At 44.8% G+C, this 19,073-nt stretch overlaps 1 protein-coding gene across 1 annotated transcript in view; it reads left to right on the forward strand.

Moving 5' to 3' along the window:
* Nucleotides 1–3,407: 3,407 nt before the first annotated feature.
* The window catches only part of PACC1 (proton activated chloride channel 1), an 80,115-nt gene continuing 64,449 nt past the window's right edge, over nt 3,408–19,073 (forward strand). The window contains 2 exon segments of the mRNA XM_030194646.1: nt 3,408–3,538; nt 10,114–10,204. Of these exon segments, the coding sequence (XP_030050506.1) occupies nt 3,503–3,538; nt 10,114–10,204 (127 nt within the window). The 5' untranslated portion in view covers nt 3,408–3,502.

Consider the following 19,073-nt stretch of genomic DNA (forward strand, 5'->3'; position numbering starts at 1 on the left):
AAAAGGGCAACTATGACAAATGAGGAAAATGGTTAAAAAGAAGCAAAACGGTCAGCTGCAAAGGTTAGGACTTTAAATCAGGCATGGACGTTGTTTAAAAATACCATCGTGGAAACCCAGACCAGATGTATTCCACGTATTAACAAAGGTGGAAAGAAGAACAAACAACAGCCAGTGTAGGTAAAAGGTGAAGTGAAAGAGGTTATTACAGCCAAAAGAGCATCCTTAGAAGAATGGAAAAAGGATCTAGGTTTAAAAAAAGGTTTGGACAAGTTCCTGGAGGAAAAGTCAATAGTTCAATATTGGGGGAAGTCACTGTTTGCCCTGGGTTTGGTAGCATGGAATGTTGCCGCTATTTGGGTTTCTGCCAGGTACTTGTGACCTGGATTGGCCACTGCTAGAAGCAAGATACTGGGTTAGATGGACCATTGGTCTGACCCAGTATGGCTATTTTTATGTTCTTATTGTGGTGGTAAATCTCCAGCTTTAGAATGGGCCACTCTTGACATCGCTATGCTACGTTGGAAGAAAATGCATTGCAAATATATGAAGGGACAGAAAAATGGTTAACAGTAAATGTAAAAGTGCGTGGGGCTACAAAAAATGTGAGTGCTCACTTTTTCTCTGGTACTGGGGCTAGTCCCCCTGTGGCAGTTAAGTGCAGGGAGCCAGTTTCAGAGGTTACAGCAATTGTTAACCTCTGCAGTGTTTGGGAACAGATTATTGGAATGGGATCAACAGATGGTGGGAGTCTTAGGTTCTAAGGGATCACTCGTTCTTCATGCACTCCACGTCCACAAAAGCAGGGCCAGCACAACCATTTAGCAGGACTAGGCAGTGGTCTAGAGCAGCAGTTCCTGGAGGGCGCCAACAAGCTGCTGCAGTCAAAGCAAAAGGATAGATCCCGACAGAAATAGAACTGAAAGAAATAACAGGAGATACTTTTACTAGCAGGAAGCGTGGGGAGTTTGCAAATAACCCAGGGGCCCTTTTAGGAAGCTGCGTAGGCGCCTACACATGCCCAATGTGCGTCAATTTGGAGTTACCGCCTGACTACCGCATGGCCCGTTTGGTAATTTCATTTTTGATGTGCGTCTGCTACGTGCACCAGAAAATATATTTTATTTTCTGGCGCGCGGTGAAAATCGGGCAGTAAGTCCAACTTGACGCGCGTAGGTGATTATCGCACGGTTAATGCGAGAGACCTTACCGCTAAGTCAATGGCTGGCGGTAAGATCTCAGACCCAAAATGGATGCGTGACAATTTTTATTTTGCCGCATGTCCATTTTCAGCAAAAATTTTAAAAAGGCCTGAAAATGGATCTGCGCGCGCCCAAAACACGCATCTACACTAGTGCAGCCCATTTTTCAGCACACCTTAGTAAAAGGACCCCCCCCCCCCCCCCATTTCCCCAGATTATTCTGGGAAGAGAAGTGCTGGGATAATTATTGATTACAGGAGGCCAAGGGGACTAAAAGTTAACGGATCAAGGGGTTGAAAGGCTGAAGATTTTGACTAGGCTGAGGGAGGATATGATTAAGGTCTACAAAATCCTGAGTGTTGTAGAATGGGTAACAGTGAATAAAGTTTTTACACTTTCAGAAAGTACAAAGACCAGGGGACACTCAATGAAGTTACATGCTAATACTTTTAAAACAAATAGAAGGAAATATTTTTTCACTCAATGTATAGTTAATCTCTGGAACTCTTTGCCAGAGGATGTGGTTACAGCAGTTAGTGTATCTGGGTTTTAAAAAAGTTTGAGATCGAAACAGATTCACAGAGCTGTAAAGATCAAAACAATCTCATATTCATTTATAATCGGCAAAAAAACTTCTAACTTTTTTTTAAATGTGTGAGTGTATATTACTTCAATAAAGACATCTGTTTCAAAATCATGTTTTACAAAACAAAAGCACTTGCCTTTTAAAGAGATAGCAGGAATACAGAAACGGAGCCCAGCCGTCACTTCACAGATGGAGTATAATGCCCTTGGGCCAACGGTGGATGTATGCAGAGCACTGAGATATAGCCTATGATTTCTTGACATTCAGGACCCTGAAGCAGCAAAGCGAAACACTGGCCACCGTTGGCCCGAGGGCGTTATACTCCACCTGTGAAGTGATGGCTGGGCTCCGTTTCTGTATGATGATGAATGAGTATGAGATCGTTTTGATCCTCACCCATTTTGTATTGCTTTAAAAAAGGTTTGGACAAGTTCCTAGAGGAAAATGCCATAGCCCTGAGACTGGAAGCATGGAATGTTGCTACTAATTGGGTGGTCCTTCTACTAAGGTGCGCTGAAAAATGGCCTGCGGTAGTGTAGGTGTGTGTTTTGAGTGCGCGCAGATCCATTTTTCAGCGCACCTACAAGCCTTTTAAAATTTTTTGCCAAAAATGGACGTGCGGCAAAATCAAAATTGGCACATGTCCATTTTGGGTCTGACACCTTACCGCCAGACATTGACCTAGCGGTAAAATCTCACATGGTAACTGGGTGGTAATGACCGATGTGTGTCAAATGCCACTTGGCACGCGTCTGAAATAAAAATTATTTTTTGGACGCATGTATTGGATGCGCGCCAAAAATGAAATTACCGCAAGAGCCACATGGTAACTCCATTTTGGTGTGCATTGGGCACTCGTAGACGCCTACGTGGCTTGGTAAAAGGGCCCCTGAGTTTATGCCAGGTACTGCGACCTGGATTGACCACTATTGGAGTAGGCTCTCCACTGGGTGCATGAACACTAAATCCCACAGGTAAAAGATACACAAAACAAAGTGGGAAGTGGACCAATGACTTCAGGACGTAGAGACTATGGTGATATATAAAGAAGCGAACTTTATTGTAGACTCGACACAGTACTGTGTTTCGGCCACAGGCCTGCCTCAGGAGTCTGGAGCATCAGTCTGACCCACTATGGCTATTATTGTGTCCCTATCCCTCCCCATGCCCAGCATCTCTCCTTCTCTTGCCTTTCTCCCAGGAATTTTGCAAATGTCCCTCTCTCTTCTGTCCCCCCCCCCCCCCCCTCTCATCTACCTGCCGGTGCAGTATTTCTCCCTCCACAGATCCAGCATCATTTTAGCGGCGCCCCACCACTACAGCATCTCTCACTGACTTCTCTCCTTTTGGGAGAAAAACACTTTAGGCCTGTATTTCAGGTTTCAAAATAGTACACTAGCTCTCCTTAGGGGCTCAAGTAAGCAAGCTCAGCTGCCAGTCCAGCTTCACCAAAGAGCAGAGTGGCCCCTGGCCAACAAAGCATTTACCGTGAGCACCTGCCCTGCTTCAAGCGCTGTGTGAGCTTCTCGGAGTCAGAGAGCCAGGAGGAACTTACAGGAAACTACATTACCCAGCAGTCCTGCCCCGTGCTCCTGCCCAGCTCCAAAGCCCAGCCGAAGGCAACCGCGCGTGCCCACCAGACGAGGTGCGCTGAAGCGCGTGAAACGGAGAGAGAGGAGTCAGGTCGAGGTATTCCTGGCTGCCGTCCGGAGGAATGATCAGAGAGGAGTTGTCGGCATCTTATCAGGAGGTAGGGTTTGCGGAGATCCAGGGGGTGTAGTTGCATAAAGTGATCGCGGCCCGTTCAAGCCCGTTGCTTTCCTGTACAGTTGTACAAAGTTTCCGTTGACCGCCAAGGCATCAGAACGGAAACTTGTTAACCAAACAGCAGGACAAGCAGACGGCCGATCTAAAGTACACGTTTAGAAACTGAGGGATCTCTTGGTGCCAGCTTTGGACATCCGTGTGATGCGCGACGTTCGCCCCATTGCTGGCGAGCTCTTAAATGCAACAAGTGCTCTTGGCTCTGTGCAACTCGAACCTGTTTATTCGCTCCCGCTTTAATACGAGTACAGTCTGCTTTTACGTTAGGGAACGTCACATTTACTTTAGATTAACAGCTCTACCAAAGTGTAAAGGTAAATATCGGGATTTCTTTATTTTCATCAAATAGTGGAAAAGTTATTCATAACGTCCATTTACAACAGTTTGTTCAGAATCCTGGGATTTCCTGCAAAAAAAACAGTGTTTGTGGGGCCAGTAAAAGAATAACAGACAATTCCTAATTATAGCTTTTCAGGATTTCCTGTAGGCATGCATGGCCAGCTAAAACCAAAAGACTTCTAATTCAGCGTGGATTTCTACAGTATAGAAAACGAAAAGACATTCCAGAGAGGCTCATGCGGAAAGTTACCATGTGTTAATGGATGTAGAGTGCAGAAAAGTGTTCAGAGCAGGAGTTAATTCACATGGTACTTATGAGCGCACAATATATTAAACATGCATTGCAGTGATGCCACTCACTTAGCCATTGGTATGTGGCACTATCTCGTGGCTTTCTGCATTAACCATTCAATGTTTTGGCTGCCATTTCTAGCACCTTGAAACAATGCACTCAAAGGCTTTGAAATGTGTTATGCTGCTCCTTTTTATCAACATACTTTATATATGTTGATAAGAGATCCAGCCTGTTGGCTCATTGACAGCATCTGCCCTGAATGTGGAAGGTTCCTGATTTGAGCCCAGCGTTGGCTGGCACTGAGAATGCTATGGAAGTGGCGGTCACAGTGTCTTGCAGGGGGATGTTGTAGGCACTATGTTGGCCAGATTTAGGGCTGGTGAGTTCAAGATACCAAAGGATGCTGTACAAGTACTAGAGAAGTTGAATGGGGACAGAAATTTTGCTCATCCCCACTGGAATCGCCTCCATTCCCGCCCATTCCTTCTGGAATCTCCTCCATTTGTGCACATCCCCTGTACTAAAATAACTCAACAGTAGCCCATGTTTCCCTCTCAGTGCTTATGGGGATTTCATTGATATCAACCATATCCATTATTTTTTTTTTACTGCTATTTTAATGGCTACTGCACAGGAAAAGGATAGATAGGCAGGCCTTCCTTCGCCCATCCCTGCGGGAGTCCCATGGACCTGGAGGGGAGCCCCGCAGGAGTCCGCTAACCCCAGTCCAATGCAGCTCTCTAATAAGTACATGACCCCTGGCTCAGGGACCATTGTTGCAGTAACTAATGGTAGTCACCCTTATTTTCTGGCTAATACCCGTTACTCTCTCTTATCTTTCTGTCTGTGTGTTCCACCTGTGCTTACAAGAGACCAGGACCATTAACCCCCCCCCCCCAAAAAAACAAACAACAAACAAACAAACCAAAAGATCAGGCAGCAAAGATACAAATAAGCAAGTTTGTAGTGATTGGAATATATCTGCTTTGGGAATCTGCATCTCTGTGCATATTTTGCTCAGTACAGGGCAATATGAATTTCCATTTCTCTTTCTTGGGCTTTAATTTCAGTTTTGGTATTTTTGTAGGCTTGTTTCTGTTTTGGTCTGTGTTCTGTATGTGAAGTATTCTGGGAGTTAGTGCTGTTTTGGTATGGTAAAGTCCAGAGTGTCTTTTTTGGCAGGGTTTTGTATTACTTCACATAGCATCTGGCATAAAAGGAGCTGGTGTTGCTGTTGGTGAGATAAACCCAGAACGTGAACATACATTTAAGATGCAGGATGTTGCCTAATAAGACATCTTTTATGTAACTGAATGGTTTCCATCAGCAGGGAGTGGAGGAGTAGTCTAGTGGTTAGTGCAGTGGACTTTGATTCTGGGGAACTGGGTTCAATTCCTACTGCAGCTCCTTGTGAACTCTGAACAAGTCACTTTAACGCTCCATTGCCCCAGGTACAAATAAGTATTGATATCTATTATGTAAACCACTTTGAGTTTAGTTGCAAAAACCACAGAAAGGTGGTGTATCAAGTCCCATTTCCCATTCCTTTCCCTTTATATGGTTTAGTGTTGGGATGTACTTGAAATAATTGAGTATACAATTTTAAAATGTCACCCATGATGCATATTAGCTGTTTCAGGCTACTTAGAAATGTGTTTGTCATGTGCATTGTGAGGCATTATTTGCCAATAAGAGCATAACTAGCACAGGTAAGATTAGTGTGCCTGCTGCCCCCTCCCCCCCCCCCAAAAAAAAAAAATCATGTGTGGCTATGCCACGACATCAGTCTCCAGTACGCTGATTTACAACAGGATGCTAACCAGTACTGAAACTTTTCACCTTTCATTTTTATTGCAAGTTAATACCTGTAGGTTTGTTGCTGTTGTTAGGAGTGCACAAGCATTGAATTTTAGCACAGCTGAAGACTATAGCTGGCAGCACCCTGTTTTCTGAGACTACAGAAAGCACTAGATCTAAAACAGCAGTTATCAGCCTTTCAATGGCTGTGACCCCATGTGCTGTCACAAAAAGCGTGTGATTCCCCCCCCCCCCCCCCAAGGCATGGACCAATGACTTCTTATGAAGGGCTCGCCCAGGTTGCTACCCCACCCCAAGATAGAACTTGATATTTTTGACATCATAAGCACTGCAAACATAGGGAAGTTCATGTAGCAATCTACTAGCCAACTCAGATACATTTATAAGTGTTCCTTACTCTTATGAGAAAACCACTTTACTAACAAAGATCAGTGCGAATGAAAGCTTACATTGATCCTTGCATTGAATGAGAGCTTCAGAGAAACGTTCCATCAGGAATAACCGAATAATAATTGAGCACTTATAGGAAGCTGCATCCCAATATGTAAGATCTTCACGTCCAGGCGTTTGAACCTGTCTACAGCAAGCATAGCCATCATCGAAGCCTGTGCTGAAGTGGAGGATATACTTATACGGTCATGAACCTCGTGGAGGTGCATTTTCAATATGATGTCTAAGTCCAACTTTGGAAGTTTTGCTCAAAACATCCAAAATTCAAGTGGGGAATACAGCCATTTTGAGAACAGAAAAATGTTTTTTGTTTTTTTTCTTTGAAAATGGCTGTTTGCTAGATGATTTTGTTCCCTGTGCATTAATCTTTTTGGTCCATTTTCGGAAAAAAAAAACCCAAAACAAAACACGGCCAAGTGAAAAATGCACAAAATCAAGCCATTGGGATGTAGGAGGAGCCAGTATTCTTAGTAGACTGGCCGCACAGACATCCCAGGAGAGCAGTAGGGCACCCTAGTGGGCATAGCATTGGAATCAGATAAATGCTCCCAGGTACACATCTCACCGTTGCTCCATTATCTTGTCTGCTAAGCCCCCATAACCCAGTCAAAACCCACTACCCCCAAACTGTACACCATTACAATTGCACTTGTGGGTGGAGGGAGCACCTACATGTGGGTACAGTGGGTTTCTGGTGAGTTTTGGAGGGCTCACAGTTTCCACTACAAGTGTAACAGGTAGGGGGAGGTACGGGCCTGGGTCCACCACTCTGCTGGGCACTGCATCCACCACTAGACTACTCCAGGGACCTTCATGTTGCTCTGATGGACCTGAGTATTACATCTGAGGGCGGCGCTGGTAAGTAATGTTTTTAATTACGTTTTTTGGGGGAGGGAGGGGAAGTCATCACTGATTCCCTCCAGTGGTCATCTGGTCACTTAGGGCACCTTTTTGTGCTTTATTCGTTATAAAAGCAGGTCTAGCTCAAAACATCTTAGTTTTAGTCCTGGACGGTTTTGTTTTGTTCCAGTATTGCTGAAAAATGTCCAAGTCTTAGAAACACCTAGATCCCGTCCTTAACATTCCCCTGACACTCCCATTTTTGATTTGAACTCACTTCTGACGGACTTCATAGAAAAACATCTATAAATTGGTTTTGAAAATACCAATTTGGATGTTTTTGTGAGGAAAACATCCAAATGCAGATTAATGCCACTCTTTGGACGTTTTGCTCTTTTGAAAATGAGCCCCCAAGAGGCAACTATGAAGTAGAAAGCTGCATGGGAATGGGGATCGTGGGAATCCTGCAGAACCCGCAGGAATCCTGTGGGGATGGAAGAAGTTGCCACTGGGATTCCCCCCACCTCCCAAATCTGTAATATCTGTTTCAGTATATCTTGGTTCACTGCTCAATTGCCTGGTTTCTGGTTGAATTTTCTGTTCACTGAAATAAAGTGGTGTGGTAGCCATGTTAGTCCACTTTTAAAGATAATAAATAGAAATAAATCAAAACATAGAAAATAAAATGATACCTTTTTATTGGACTAACTTAATACATATTTTGATTAGCTTGAGTTTCAAAACTCTGTGGAAACTGGGAAGGATTAGAGATGATTTCCCCAGACAATCATTTCGTCTTTAGGTACAATCGTTGATTTTGTCCCAGTTAGACTATTGCAACGCAGTATATGTGAGGTGTAAAGAAAACATACTAAAATTCACTTCAGACTGTTCATAACACGGCAGCAAAACTGATATTCAAAAAGTCAAAGTATGACTTTGCTTGTAATGCTACACTGGCTCCCAATAAAAGCCAGATTATTTGAAGTAAGCAGACAATGGTAAAGATGTTATGAAGGGTGGGAAGAGGGGAGAAAAGGATGTAAAACATTGATGATGGCAGATAGGATGTCTGTACACAACTATGACAAGTTAGAATGATCATAAAAAGTTGGATTTTACTGCTTATGTTTGAAGTGTTGAATCATCAATAAAAAACCGTTGAAACATTAAAAAAAAGCCAGAATATTTTTCAAAACTAGTACTCTCATTTTCAAAATAGTGTTTGGAATATCTCCAGTATAAATGCTAGACTTGATTGCGTTATTGACAAGAAATGTAAGTTCTGGAACCAGAGGTTATTTACTACTTCATTTATCTAACTGTAGAAACTTAATTTACAAGTAGGAATTCCCAAAGACCCAAGAAGTATTACAAATTCCCTTCATTTCAGAAAAGAATTAGAAGTTTTATGAATGTGTAACTGATTTTCTTTACTGCTATGTAACTGTACAACACAATTGTAATTTTTCCTGTTAATTGTAAGCCACATTGAACCGAAACTTGTTTTTGGATAATTGTGGGATATAAGAATGAATGAATGGAGCAATGGCACTAAAAAAAATAACACTGGAGTGGAGGAGTAGCCTAGTGGTTAGTGCAGTGGACTTTGATCCTGGGGAACTGAGTTCAATTCCCAGTGCAGCTCCTTGTGACTCTGGGCAAGTCACTTAACCCTCCATTGCCCCTGGTACAAAATAAGTACCTGAATATATGTAAACCACTTTGAATGTAGCTGCAAAAACCTCAGAAAGGCGGTATATCAAGTCCCATTTCCCTTTTAATGTTGGAAAAGAGACATTCGGTAATATTAACATGCAGCTTCAATGTCTGTTGCTGCTATTGCTAACATACCAGCAAAGGCGGCGGAATGTAAGCATTCTCAGGACTGATGTACAAGACAGTAATGGGAAGAGGGTTGGAAAGCTGCAGTATCGCAAACAAGTCACTTGTCATTCCCTCTGGGACAGAGGCAAGGGGAAAGTTGACAAGGAGAAAATAAAGAGCAGATCAAGGAAGCAGGTGCTGTTGGTCACATTCTAGTTGGGTTGGAACCACTGGGCAGAAACCATCCTAGTTATGGTAGCTGTTTAGATTGTTCGAAGACATGGTGGGTGTTGGGAGGGGGAAAACCTGGGTGTTGGAATAAGAATGCTCATTTACCCAGGATAGTAAAGGACCAAATGAAGGCAGCCTAAACTGACTTGGATGTGGTGATGTCCTACAAGTGGCCAGGTTTCAATGGGTGTTAGGGGTCCTTTTACTAAGGTGTGCCGAAAAGCGGCCTGCGCTGGTGTAGATGCATATATTGGACGCGTGCAGGTCCATTTTTCAGCGCACCTGCAATAAAGGCCTTTTTTGGGGGGCCGAAAATGGACATGCGGCAAAATAAAAAATTGGCATGCGTCCATTTTGGGCCTGAGACCTTACCTCCACCCATTGACCTAATGGTAAGGTCTCACACATTTTCCGGGTGGTAATGGTCTACGTGCATACAGTACTGATTACCGCCTGGTTAGTGCCGTGTGCCGGAATATAAAATATATTTTCTGGTGCGTTTAGTGGGCGCGTGTAAAAAATGAAATTACTGCGTGGGCTATGCGGTAGCTCAAAGTTGACGCATGTAGGCACCTACGCGGCTTAGTAAAAGGGCCCCTTAGTTTGTGTGTGTTTAGAAATAATATTCAAATTATGGCAATAGCCGTATTCTAAAACTGAATGCAGAAGACCATAATTATTATTATTATTACTTTTTACAGCTGGATGAAGATGCAGATCCAGAAGCAATGGGTCCAGCAGAGCTGGAAGATGTGGTTGCAGATGAAGTGCCAGTTACATCTGCTGTATCAGGTGAGGTGTTCAAAGGAAGAAAAGTCAATGTAGTTTGGGCGCAGGAGGTGCTTGGGTTGGAGCAATCCCTGGGTAGCTGGGTAAATCGGATTGCCTCCCAATCATGTTCCAAACTATCAATCTAAAGTTAGTGCTCAGGTTGAACTGGATTACAGAATTTGAGAATCAAGATAAAAAATCCAGACTAGGCTGAGCCCATCCAAGGGTGAAATGTAGGATATGACTGACTTGCCTCAGGGCAAGCATCTTAGATCACGTCCACTGTGTGCAGTTAGGGAGGACTGGCTCTTGTAGTAGGAAATTAACATAGTAACATAGTAAGTGATGGCAGATGAAGACCTGAATGGTCCATCCAGTCTTCCCAATGTTCATGCTCATTACCAATTCATGAATAAATCAACAATGAAAGCTGGCCATTTACTAACGATTAGCGCACACCAGGGGTGTAGCCAGACCTCGGTGGAGGGGGGTCCAGAGCCGAAGGGGGGGGGTTAGCCCACATCCCCCAGCCACTGCCCTCCTCCCCCGCCACTTTCGACACTGCTGCCACTGCAATTTACCTTTGCTGGCGGGGGTCCCCAACCCCCGCCAGCCTTAGTCTTCTTCAGCGCTGGACTCCGGCGCGTTCACTGATCTTTGCTGTGAGTCCTGACATCCTGCATGTTCCTTTAAGTGAAACTGAGCTCAGTTTTTCTTAAAGGAATGTGCTGGACGTCAGGACTCACAGCACAGATCAGCGAACGCGTTGGAGACCGGCGCTGAAGAAGACTAAGGCTGGCGGAGGTTGGGGACCCCCGCCAGCAAAGATACCTGGCGGGGGGGGGGGGGGTCGAAAGTGGGGGGGGGCAGGACTAAATCTGTGGGGGCCCATGCCCCCATGGCCCCACCTAGCTATGTCCCTGGCACACACTATCTGCCACAGAGCCCATAGGAATAAAATGAACCTTTTTTTTTTTTTTTTGTTGCATTTGTACCCTGCGCTTTCCCACTCATGGCAGGCTCAATGCGGCTTACATGGGGCAATGGAGGGTTAAGTGACTTGCCCAGAGTCACAAGGAGCTGCCAGTGCCTGAAGTGGGAATTGAACTCAGTTCCTCAGGACCAAAGTCCACCACCCTAACCACTAGGCCACTCCTCCACTCCCTTGTGGTAGATAGTACAGATTAACAATTAGTAATTGAAGCCCTTTGGGGATCACACATCTATGTAAATACTTCACCTCTAAACTGCAGACCTTCAGTTACAGCATCCATCACATCACTGTGAGGGCAGTACTGCATGGAGAAACTGATTGGGAGGTAGGCTGTTCATTTCCTTTGAATGGCTATCATTGAACAATTACCTTCTGTTAGGTGATGCCAAATCCTGAAGTATCCTTCCCAAATTTGACTTAAATGATTTAGCTCACACTTTTTTTCTGTAGTAGCTCAAGGCAAGTTATATTCGGGTGCTGTAAGTGTATTGCTGTTCCCAGAAGGCTTAAATGGAAGCTTGTATGTGAGGCAGTGGTTAAGTGACTTGCCCAAGACTGCAAGGAGAGGGAGTGGGATATAAATGTTGCTTCCTTTGTTCTAAGACCCGCCACTCTAACCATTAGGCTACAGGCCCAGTCCAAGAAGCAAGCTTTTCATACTGTGAGGAGCAGGGCTGGTACAAGGATATTAAGCACAGTTGCATCCCCTCTAATTTTTAACTTTTATGCCTTGCTCCCCACTCCCCGCCACAACAATGATCTCCCCATAATTTTGGTAAATGGCTGTTTGAAAAGCGTCCACTCTCTGCTGGTAAAAGTACCTCCTGTTCTTTTTTTTTTTTTAGTGTGTGGCTTTTAGGGTCTATTTTTCTGCCTTGGCTGCAGTTGCTTTTTGCTGCCACCCTAGATGATTGCCTAGTTTTGCTTAATGGTTGGGCTGGCCCTGGTGAGAAGTGTCGCCAATCATGAGCTTTTAACAATTAAGCAGACAAGGGCTGCAGCCTAATTACATGGCAAAGAGCAAGTGCTCCTGACAGCCTCACTAACCAAAAGCATATAGCAAAGCTTAATATTTAAAATTCTGAGGTGATTTTTACAGGACCATTCTGGGAGAAGTAGTGTTAGGGTGATTTTGACGGGTTGAGTTTAACTATCAGAATCTCAAGGGCCTGAAAATTTATTGGGGGTGGGCACAAGGCTGAAAGTTTTCTTACGGTTCTTAATACGCTGCACCGGCCCCGATCATGAGAGGGAAAGGTGATAAAATCTGCTTCAGTGAAATCACTTTTTTCTTACAGTAAAATCTGTGTGTAAAGAGACAGTGCCTCTTTCTGTGCAGGAAAATGTGGAGCTTTATTTAATAGCACTTCCTGGACCCTTTTGTCATACATAATCATTCTTACTCATCATCTGCATTCCTCCCTTACAACTTTATCCCTGTGCGTTAGCATCTTCTTCAGAAGATGATAGTATGGTAGTACCACGGCTTGTGTAATCTGTTTTGATAAGCAAGGCTTAACCTGTCTAGTCAGACACATTGTTGAATGCTTTCTTCATAATAAAATTAACCTATTCTTCCACTGACAAAGCAGATTCAGTCTAAATCCCCGGACTTTGCACCTTAGTCTGAAAAGAAAGGGGAAAACACTTGATGGAGAGACTAGCATGACCCAGTTTTATTCCTTTGTTCAAACCCTAAAATAACTTATTTTTTCCTGTGTTAATTTTCAAGAAGTTAGTAGTCATCCAGCTACTGATGGATTTATATGGGTAAACTGCCAAACTTTCTGAAAATGAATTGAAAGTTGTTTTTGTCTGGGCACGTCCCTGTGCTGGGTTGCTGCCGTTACACCTTTAAGAAAAGGAGAGCTCTTTATTAAGAAGAGTGAAGCAGGGGCGGACTGACAGTAATCTGGGCCCCCGGGCAATGAGGATCATTGGGCCCCCCCGCCCCGGGTCCTACTGCCTCTTCCCCCTGCCATTAACCTTCTGGCCACTGCTACCTGAACTTCCCTCTGCCGTGTCCCGCCCTTTTGGAAGAAGGAAGTTAAGTCAGAAGGGGGCAGGCTGTGGCAAAAGAAGTTCTGGTTTCAGCGGCAGATGGTTGATGTAGCTGCCGGTGTCCGTGCCTGTCAAGGGGGAGTTCAGGGACAGGAGCACAAGAGAGGGGACTGAGATGGGGCATCCCAGATCCAGACTTGGACTTGGAGAAGGCTGTTGGGCATGTTGGAGGGTGCACTGGGCACTCCCCTCTGCCCTGAGCCTTCTGGCACTGTCCGGTTGCCTGTATGGTCAGTCCCCCCCCCCCCTGGAGTGCAAACAAACAATTATTGGCACTATTTGGCAACAGTGTGGTTTTATGCGCACATATTTCTAGGCGCTATTGTATGAAGATGGCACGCGTAAATCTTTTAGCATGCAACAAGAGGTGGTGTGGCTATGGGAAGGGCTTGGGCGGTTCAGGGGCGTTCAATAAAGATGCGTGCACTATGGGGTCCTTTTACCAAACTGCGGTAAAAAGTGGCCTTAGCTCGTCCTTACTTGGGTCATTCCCATGTCCTAAGGCCATTTTTACTGCATGAATAAAATGGCTGTTTTTTTCTATTTTATGAATTAATGGCCATGCGCTAATTTTCCCATAAACATGTGTGCGCTAACCGTTTAGTGCATGGCAGTGTAGCTGTGCTGACCATTTAGTGCAGAACACGCCTACTCTGCCTCCAACCTGCCTCCAGCACTAAAAAATAAAATCTATTTTTTTAGCGATGGCAACGAACCTAGAAGTGAGGCGGCAGTGGGGAGGTGTATTTCCAATCCAGTGGGCATCAGGGTCACTTAAATACTTGGGAGTGCAGATTACTCTGAGGCCAGCCGATCTTTATCATTCAAATATAGACAGAATGATAGAGGCCCTGAAGGGACGATTGGATAAATGGGAGATGTTACCACTTAATTTACATGGGCGAATCCATCTCTACAGGATGGTAGAATTCCCTAGGTGGCTATACTTGTTCCAGGTGCTCCCGCTGAGATTAAAAAGCAGCGATTTAAACAAGATCTATAAACACATGCGGAAGTTTATTTGGAGGGGCTTGAAGCCTAGGCTCCCCTTGAAACTGCTAATGGGGCCCTGGCGAGAGGGAGGAATGGGGGTACCTGACCTCCGCCGTTATAATCAAGCAAGCTTACTGCGTCACTTTGGGGACTGGCTCTTAGATAGACAGGACTTTACTCCACGTAGGCTAGAGGAGGAATTTTTCCGGCCATATCACCTATACTTTTTACTACAAAGCCCGAAGAAAATATTACCAACCTGGGTTAGGGATAGTATATTATTGAGACCCCTAAGAGAGATGTGGGGTGAACTGAATAGGTTATGGGGCCTAGCAGCGGATGTATCAGACCTAATGCCGCTACAAGGGAACCCCTTATTTAAACCGGGGTCAGAGAACAAAGTATTTCGTAGATGGGCGGAGTTGGGGATCACTAGATTAGAACATGTCCTAGGGGTAAGGGGACAGTTGCTGGGATTGGGAGCCCTGGGGGTGGGTATTAACGCAAGTTACCAATTTGCCTATTACCAGCTAGCGCATTATGTCCGCTCTCTGGAGCCTGGAAAGCTGGGAAGTGGCCACGGATGTCATATTCGAGAATTCTTCGGAGCTGTGCCCGGGGAACGTCTGTCGGTGTCAGGGCTGCATAAGGTGTTGGGGGAGCACTACAAAGGCAAAGCAACCGGGCATATCCTTCAGCGTTGGGCCCAAGATCTTCAACGCCCTAACTTACAGCTGGACTTCCAGAAATTAACAGCACGCATACCTACCTTGTCAGGGAATGCAATCTTGAGGGAATGTCAATATAGAATTTTACATAGAGCATATATGTCAAAATATCAGGTGTCTAGGTTCGGGGGGACGGTGGACCCTTTGTGTACTAAGTGCGGGCAGAGGGAGGGCACGCTATTTCACTATCTATGGGAGTGCCACATGATAAAAAGTTTTTGGGGTCGGGTGATCAGCTTTTTGGAGACTGTGTTACAGGGGACAATTCCACTTTCCCCCTTGGGTATCTTATTGGATAAATATGAAGTGTTCGCTATGCATACCAGGGGGGCACGACAGTTTATTAGGAAAGCTAGTATCGTGGGGAAAAAGCTTATTATGAATGCGTGGGTATCCGAAGATCATCCTGAATATTGGCACTGGAGGAACAAGCTGCATGACCTGTTACTATTAGAGCGGAGGGCTGTGGGATCCTCCCCAAAAAGGAGGAAAGCTTTTCTGGAGGTATGGGGACCATATATCCAGGTACTAACACCCAGGGCACGTAGTTTTATCTTAAATCGTCTTTGAAGCATGGAGAGATTTTTTTTTTGTCTGTTTAATGACAATGTTACAGTGTAAGAATCAGGATTGGGGGGGGGGGGGGGACAGTGATGTAAATGTTTGAGGATGTGTCTGATTCCTTATGTTTCAGTGTACAAAGTTTATGCTACGCTTCTGCATAGTCAGGAAGAATGTGGCATTTTTGAACTGCGTTCCATAAAACGGGGAAGGCAGAGAAAAAATGTAGAAACAGACAGCGTGGTGGAGCATTGGGGTTAATTGGGGAGGGCTATCAGAGTACAGGTCTTCCTCTTCTCTCTAGTGTATCTGCTATGTTGAGATTGTAATGGTTAATCCTTCATGTTCTCCTTGGAAGCAAGTTTGCCACTATTCATTGGGGGTGGTGGTAAGAGGGAGGGTGGGGGGGTCTCTATTGGGGGGAAAAAAGTTGCATGACTTGTAAATTGTATTTGGATTGTTCTTTTACTGGTGTTCAATTGAAACACAATGGACATTGAAAACTGGATGACAGTGTTGATAGAAGAATGTATACAACAATCAAACCTTTGTTTATCTAATAAAAATGATTTAAACATAAAATCTATGTTTTTTTAGCATGTGGGAAGTGTGTGCCAATCACAACCTGAGCGCACCCCATGGTAAGATATTTTTCTGCGGTAAGCATGTGTTAGAGCCTATTGCAGCTTAGTAAAAGGATCCCTCTTACAGAATTTGGGGGATCCACAAAACATCGGACAAATGTGTTTGAATTCTTGGGAGCTGTTATAAAGACATTGTTCTTCACAAGCTCTGCTTTTCTTTTATATCTTCCACGTTGGCTTTAGTGGATTGTCTGCTCGTTGCTTTCTCATGCTTACAGCTATGTGTCACTTACATGCATCAAAGGTGCCAAAATTGGCAATTAAGTGCACTAGACAATATTGTGTAGCGTTGTATGTAAGTGCTATAGCGCATACCTGCACATACACGGTCAAGTTATGGGCATATCTCCCACCTCACGTTGAATACTATAAGTCAGTGTTTCCCAAGTCCGGTCCTGGAGTACCCCTTTCCAGTCAGGTTTTCAGGATATCCACATGAACTTGATTTGCGTGCACTGTGTCTATTGTATGCAAATCTGCCATGCATATTCATTGTGACTATCCTGAAACACTTACTGGCAAGGGGTACTCCAGGACAGGACTTGGGAAACACTGCTATAAATTATGTACTTTGTTGGTAGGGATGCAGTGATGAAGGTCCAGACCATGCAGGTCCAGTGCTGGTAATGTTTAATATAAAGAAAAAAACAATCTACAGACAGTGAAGTGTGGAGACATTTTTTTTATTGCTTGCTTGTGTGCTGGCCAATTGATGGCCCCCCCTTCCTCCCCTCTTCTGGCCAGGTAATTGAAAGACAATGAGTAAGTAGATGAGGGCGGGCCCAGGAGGAAAGGAGGGACGTCCGAAGACTTGGCGAAGAGGCGATCAGCTGTTCTTGCCCGTGCAGCGCCTTCACACAGAGGTGAGAGGCGCTGCGCGGGCCCGGTAAGACGGAGGGGGGCCAGGTGGAGGGGGGGGGAGTGGCAGCGACGACCTCAAGGGGGGCGGCGGGGGCGGGGCACGGGGCGGAGGATGGTGGGAGGCGGAGCTGTGGGAGAAAGAGAGGAAGGGAGTGGGGCCGGGGCAGCTTAAGTTTTGATTTTTTAATGCAGGGGGAAGCGGGGAGCAGCAGCGACCTCAGGCGGGGGGGGGGGGGGGGGGGGCAAGGCCGTCCATGAAAGACGCTCCTGACGAGCGCCTTTGCCCCCTCCTGATCCTTTTTTTTTTAACAGGGGGAGCGGGGAGCAGCGGTGACCTTGGGCGTCAATAAAGAACGCTCCTGACCAGCGTTTTTGCCCCCCCGCAATTTTTTTTTTTTTTTGCTTTTTACATTTAAGTTTTAGCCGGGCATCCACAACGAGAGGTACAGACCTCTTGTTAGCTTTCCCATAGTTTTCCTGCGTTAGGGCAAGCGGAAAACTTTAGTGCATCTCATTTCAATAGGGTTTCTACACAGGTTGCTCATCTGCTTTTCGTTTTCTGCTACCCGTCGTCAGAAATTGGGCTTTAATGCATGCCAGGGTAGGAAAACTGTTCCTTAAAGGCTCGTTAAAGCCTCGTTTAGTGCATCTTGCCCTCAGATACTATAGGCAGGGTGGGGCACTGACAGTCCTGGGCCTCTGGGGAGCCAGAGGCTTAGCAAGTGCCTCACCTGCTGTTTTTTTCTGTTTTGCTTATGTATCCAATTTCCTCCTTATTCTTGCTAAGAAAACTACTTTCTGCTTTGCTGCTAATTTTGTAAGAATAAATACTTGCTGATGTGATAAGATCGTTCTGTTTGTAGTTGTCTTTTTGTGGTTGCCCAGGCTAGTGTCCAAGAAAAATACAGCTGAGAGTGTTTATTTATTTAGATTTTGCTCACACCTTTTTCAGTAGTAGCTCAAGGTGAGTTACATTCAGGTACACTGGATATTTCTCTGTCCCAGGGGGGCTCACAATCTAAGTTTGTACCTGAGGCAATGGAGGGTTAAGTGACTTGCCCAAGATCACAAGGAGCAGCAATGGGATTTGAACCTGCCACCTCTGGATTTCAAAACCATTGCTCTAACCACTAGGCCACTCCTTCACTCCACGCGTTAGTGTGGGTAGGAGCTTGGGTTCTGGTTCTGTGATCCAGCCAGGCCCGAACAACTTTTGTGGCACACTTAGGCATATCCCCTTGTTACAAGAAATTCTACCCACTTCTCCAGCAATTAATATGTTGGAAGAAATGATTTATTTTGGGGAAATAGCTCTAGAGCAACTCGCCACTGCTTATAATTTAAGAGCAGGTGCTGTATTTATAAGTTTTAGGATATTAATTTCTCCACCAATCACCAAAGGTGATAATTGCAATAAATTAATAAATTAAATATATATATAGCTTCAATATACTCAGAACACAAAGAGACCGTATTTTTAGCTTCAAAAAAGGTTGATTTAATATACAATTGCACACGAGAGGTAGGTTTTAAAGGGGAATCTTTTACAGGTAATCTGTGCATAAAATAGAACAAAGTAGCAGCTAGATCAACTTACAAGTCCTTGTTACAAGCATGCTGTGGTCCAGCTGATTGATGAGCACATGTTGAGGACAGGAGGCATCAGCAGACCCCAAAGAGAGCAGCAGGTTCCAAGAGGAGCAGGTTCCAAGAGGGCGAGCTGGGCTGTTTCCAGGCCTTTTATAATGTTAGCAGAGAAGCATGGTGTGTGCATGTCTTGGATATTTTGCAAGGCATTATGGTTAATGTAGTCTCATGTCTGCACACGACCCCTGAGTTGGTCTCATGTGTTATGACATCACGAGACTTACAATCTGGACTTTGCTGGCAAATGTCTTTTGATGTCCTGTTCAGTCTCTGGGGCAGATACACATTACAAGTCCTTCCTTTCTGCACATGTCTGGAAGCTGATGGGAGGGGCAGGTATACCTTTGACAAGCAAATGTCCTGTTTATGGTTCCCCTGAGTTTCTTTGTTTTATTCAGGTG

Source organism: Microcaecilia unicolor, chromosome 3 (assembly GCF_901765095.1).
Source record: "Microcaecilia unicolor chromosome 3, aMicUni1.1, whole genome shotgun sequence".
In the NCBI taxonomy this organism is placed as follows: Eukaryota; Metazoa; Chordata; class Amphibia; order Gymnophiona; family Siphonopidae; genus Microcaecilia; species Microcaecilia unicolor.